The sequence below is a fragment of the Polistes canadensis genome, unplaced genomic scaffold, assembly GCF_001313835.1.
Source record: "Polistes canadensis isolate GaletaPanama2010 unplaced genomic scaffold, ASM131383v1 scaffold_222, whole genome shotgun sequence".
In the NCBI taxonomy this organism is placed as follows: domain Eukaryota; kingdom Metazoa; phylum Arthropoda; class Insecta; order Hymenoptera; family Vespidae; genus Polistes; species Polistes canadensis.
In genome coordinates this window covers 3,083-8,831 of record NW_014569769.1, presented here as the reverse complement: position 1 = coordinate 8,831, position 5,749 = coordinate 3,083, and the positions used below count along the sequence as shown (strand labels likewise).

The window sequence follows — 5,749 nt, the reverse complement described above, 5'->3', positions numbered from 1 at the left end:
GTAAAACAGTTATATGAAAATAGTATCATAACAATAAAAATCTAATTCTTGGGCTTTTCCTATGGTATTATAGTATTGACGAACACTCAATACAGAAAAAAAGTTTATTTTATATGTATAAACAGGTGGTTGTTTTCAACCATAAAACGAGGGTTGTTATATATCTCCTCTTTTTTTTTTCTTTTTTCTTTTTCACTATGCAAGAACTTGCGCAGAAGTGTCTGCTGACAGAGATTCTTGTCAGTTGATATTCAGCCGGTGTACAGTACACAGGTGCTTGGAAAATAATAACGAGTGTTAGAAAACAAAATTAATTGGTATAATACTATAGGGTGCAATTGTTTGAAATCGATAATATGCATATCGAACACATTTCTTCGAAGAATACAGTGAATAAATATTCGTTTGTTAGGAAAGTTCATGCTTATAAATATTTTTAATATACACAGTGTTTCGTAATATGTGCAGCGAACCTTTTTTCAGGAGTTAACAGGGAACATAACAAAAAAAAAAAAAGAAAAAAAAAATAAATCGAAAAAATTCTTACAAACATAAATTTAAAATTATGGTATTTGTATGAAAATACTAAGTGAACTTTTTTTTTTCCATCTCACCATCTGCAATTATTGAAATGTTATTATTATTATTATTATTATTATTATTATTATTATTATAAGAAAAGAAATGAACGAAATTTTGATACACAATATATGTTGCAAGCACTATATATTTTCAATTACTACTACGTATTTAATACAATGAGTATTTTGTTGAGTTTTTTTTTCTTTTTCTTTTTTAAAATATGTTCTTGGAAAGATAATATTTTTATTACTCCCAAAAGATGGTTCACATACTATAATACACCGTGGCAAAAGAAAACGCTTTTTGTATTATCTGAAATAATATTAATATTCGTTGTTAAACGTAAAAAATATAAATGAGAAAGGATTATAGTCGAATAATTAAATGCTTACTGCAGCAAAAACTCTGTGCGATGCTACAAATATATTACCAATCGAGATCTCGCACGGGTGTACGCTTCTTGTTAATAAAAATAATAGCAATTTTTGAGTTTCTATGGATAGAGTATAAAACGGAATATTGCATCTGAAGAATTATATGTTTTTTTATATATTAGGTTTAGGACACGTAGATTGATTGATATACCTTCTTCATTTGTGAACGTATACTTTTTGAGCACATACACCCTTAGGAGTGAATAATTGGCATAACAAATACTTACAATTCTATGAAAGCTGCATTGCTATAATTAGTAAGCAATTGTCCAATGTAAAAATTAATATAAAGATTAAATATAAATCCTATGGTGAAAATGATGCCTTCTAATATTTCTCTTACATTAAGTAATAAGGTAAATAATTGGAATACCTTAAAGAAAATGAAGTAACAATGAAATATATTTATAATAATCCGATATAAGTTAAATCATAGGCTAAAATAAATAATTATATTAGATCGGGGAAAAACAGTTTCTTCGTATTTATCCAATAAATTATTTTAGGTTCGAATAATTTTGGTAATATTAATCGGATCCGAAAATTATTGCGTATGTTTTAAAGCTGGTATAAAATAGATTTGTTTCACTTTTGCATTACAATACGAAGAAACTTTTTCTCTGACCTAATATTATACATATATATATATATTTTAAATTACAATGTGTTTCAAATACTTACATATAGAAAATTAAGTATAACGAGTAGCATCGAAACACAAACGGCTAATAAATAAGTCATCTTGGAAAATTTATTTATTAAATTGACGAGCCTTAATATAAAAAGAAAAAAAAATTGATTATTGAGTATATTGTAAATGATCATGCTAATACATCACTTTCATTACACAATAACTAAATATATGTTAATCATATTCATGTATTAGAATATCTGATATTACTATTAATAATAAGCATTGATAAAATTAATTTTATTAACAAAAAAAAATTATTTTACACTAACTCTGTGACTCTATTATAACATTTGATTATATCAATTAACCATTCTCGTTCTTGTTGAGGTGTTCTACAACACCAAGCATTTCGTACATGCATTTGATTATTTTCAAACGGTCGACGTACTTTTTCTCTACAATTAACGTATAAAATAATAACATTTAATTGATCATAAAGAATATTGTTAGAATATATGAAATATTTTTGATTTACATATTAACCCTATATGTACTCGAGAAATTAATTTAGGTAATATTTTTGTTGGAGTAAGACACTTACATAAAAATATTAAATTGACCACAAATGTGTTGTATAATTGTCCAATATCCTGAATAGATAATAATGCCAATTGATATCATGATAAAGAATATTATTATTTGATAAATAAGCAAATTGTAATATAGGAATCCTGCATGTGAGATATTATTAACGGGAAAAGGTAATGTTAAATCAATATCTTCTGATGTTCCAAAAATATGTTGGAAAACGTTGAAAATACTTGACGATATTACAAAAATAAAATAAAAGTAGAAGACAACTGTAAATATAGAACGAAGTATACACTTATTTGCAATTATCACGTATTACAATCGTTTATGGTTATTGATTTCTTTTCATTACAGCTTACCCGTTAGAAAGCTCGAATATAATTTACTTTGATTTGTATATTTTTCCATAATATTTAATTCCTTTTCGTTCATCAACAGTTCGTAATCAAATTTAATGTGAGCTATTATTAATTTAATCTAGAAATGTGAAATACTTTGATATATAAAATATCTGTTTGAATAAAAAAAAAAAGAAAAAACACACACACCCACTAATGAATTTGTAAAAAACACAACGATACGAACCATTAAGAATTTCAAATAAATTGTATAATGACAATAGAGAACGTACAAAGAAAGTATCATTGGCTTGAGTACTTTCATAATCGATTGCAGCTTCATCTCTAACATGTACATCTGATAAAACTTGAAGGATTTAAAAAAAAAAAAGAAATCTGACGTATTAATTGTGATTTTCTTTAAAAATAACAATAAAAAATAAGACATTAGATTGAGTCGTATTATTTTAACAGAAAATTATACATAAATATTGGTCTCGATATTTGATTAAAAGTATGACAAAGCTTTGAAATTAGTTGATAAACAAATTGAATTAATGAAACAATCTTCCGTATTATATTTAAATTAAAGACGAACACAGTTACCTGATGTACTATCAGTGGGAATACGAAAATAAAAATTCCACAAAATGAGGCCAACATATTCGAGGAACTTTGTTGTCCCAAAATAAAAAGAACTAATCTATTTGAAAAAAAAAAATGTTGTTCGTAATAACTAATACCTCCCGTAAACATCGCGATAAGTAATAATCTTGTGTTAACAACTGCAAAGAAATGACTAACAAACCCTAGTCTTCTCATTTTTTTTTTCTTTTTCTTTTTTTCATTATTCATTCTAATTTGCCCTTAATTACGATATAATCGTGTAATGTTTTTTTAAAATATTCATACGAAAAAACGTGTCATCATAATACGAGTGCACGCGTAGAAAGAACGTAACGTTCAAATGTTGCGCTTCCTGCCTTTTTTTATTTTTTCTTTTTCTTTTTTTTATATAATTGTGGCATCGAACAATCGAGTATATGGGGTAAAGTTTTCACATTAGTATGAAAACATCTGGTGTCGTTCCCGAGAATGTAAAAGAAGGGTGACATGTCTACGATTTTCTTTTCATTTGAAAGACATAAGCAGAAGGGTTGGTCAATTGCAACCCCTTTTTCAGTCGATATCCGTCCGTTATAAAAGATACTCGTTGAAAGAATTAACGCGTGTTTAAGTTAAAGTTTATATTTATTTTAATAAAATTTATATTCTATTTCCGATCTTACTCATATTTTAAATCTGCCGCTATTATCTTTCAAATATTATTATTTTCTTTTTTTCTTCTCATTTCTATTTCTTCTTATTGTTGTTATGATTCTCAATTTAACGCGAATGTTTTCAAATAAGAACGACCTTAATCTATTTATTGGTTTAAAATCGTTTAATAAAGTTAAACCATCTAATGCGTTATCTTTCGCATAAACGTAACCGTCGTAATCGTTCAAAAATCAAACAAAAGGGTTTAGTAATAATTATTAACGTTTTTTTTTATCAAGCACATTCAATCGGTTCATTCGTGATTATTTAAACAATAAAACCTGAAAACAATTTATATGAAAGAAAAAGAACTTTGGAAAGTTTAGTGATAACATCATTTTGCGCTTGATAAAACTGTTAAATTATTCGCTTTTTAAAATTGTAAAATTTACTGGCAATAAAATGACGGAGGAATTTCATCTTAGAAATTGTATGCTTTATGAATATATGCGCGGAACAAATGTTTTGGATGCTACAAAAAACATTAAAAAGGCGCTTGGTGAATATGCTGTTGATTATTACCGATGTGAAAAATGGTTTAACAAATTTCGTAAAGGATTCCGTTCATTAAAAGATGATAGTGATGATGAGGAAGAAATTATAACTTCCCTTAAAATTAAATATATTTCAACAATCCAGACTGAGCAGGCTAAAGCATTTTATTGCAGTATGCAAAATTATGAGGATATAATTGGATCCTATTCTTATTATCTTCAGAGATATAAAATAGCCGACTATCTTTTAGAGACCAGTAAACACAACAAACTTTTCCGAGAAATTGTGATATTAGATGAACTTTGTGTGTCTTATGTGACTCTGCATTATACAAACATAAATGTAAGTGAAGTCGAAAAATCAAATGGGAAAATTTACACAAAACTGCACAATGTGAAGATATCTTTTTGGTGGAATTTCAGAGGCTTCCTTCACTTGGAACTATTACCAAAAAATAAAATTTTAACCGATGAATTTTATTGCAAACAATTTGATAAACTTCATGAAATTTTACTGTTAAAAGAACCCGGACCGGTTCTCAGTAAATATGTAATACTTCAGCATGACATTGATCAGCTATATTCAACAAAAATACTTAAAAAAATGAGCGAATTGGGATATAAAATTCTTCCTCAGCCTTACAAGTCTCCTGACTTTAGCTGTTCTAACTGTTTGGTGCTCTCTAGTTTAAAGAAACAATTCGAAGGAAAATTTTTTGCCAATGAAGAATTATTAATACAAGCTATTACAAAATTTTTGGGTTATCAAACTGAAACATTTTATTCTCAAGGAATTACTCATCTAATACAAATATGGAAGAATGTATATACTGATTTTGTAAAGTGTATTACTAAATAATTTTTATTTCATTTCTCCAAAAAGTATATATATATATATATATCAATGATTTTTGACATATCATTGCACTATTTCTATTTACTTATTTATCTTTTGTATTATACATAAAAATTCTCTTAAATTTTGTCCTTTTATTTGAATTATAATTGTGATCTTTTTTTTTGTCTATAATTTAACACAATTTTACTATTCACGAAACATTTCTTTATTATGAAAATAGTGTTTTTTTATTTGTATTATATTTCCGAAAAAAATATTAAATACATTATTATATATTTAAAAAATTATCATCAGTTAACCTTGTGATAATTATATATATATGGTACAAAGTATTAAAGATTATAGTACTATAAGTGTTCTATCAAAATTTTAATTATTTTTTTTTTATAAAATTTTTAATATTATTTTTCGTAGATTAGTGCGATATTAATGTCGACTGGTTACGTAAATAGAATAGTACTCTTCTAAACTAATGTAAGAATCAAATTTTCTACTCA

At 26.1% G+C, this 5,749-nt stretch overlaps 1 protein-coding gene across 1 annotated transcript; it reads left to right on the top strand.

Annotated features, from left to right (window-relative positions):
• Positions 1–4,301: 4,301 nt before the first annotated feature.
• LOC106790185 (histone-lysine N-methyltransferase SETMAR-like) lies at positions 4,302–5,252 on the top strand. Its single transcript, XM_014754924.1, has one exon. The coding sequence runs from the start codon at positions 4,302–4,304 to the stop codon at positions 5,250–5,252; it is 951 nt and encodes a 316-aa protein (XP_014610410.1).
• The last annotated feature ends 497 nt before the right edge of the window (positions 5,253–5,749 follow it).

What these genes read in the sequence shown, in the direction of transcription:
- LOC106790185 (XM_014754924.1), top strand. Translation starts at nt 4,302, where the DNA reads ATGACGGAGGAATTTCATCTTAGAAATTGTATGCTTTATGAATATATG.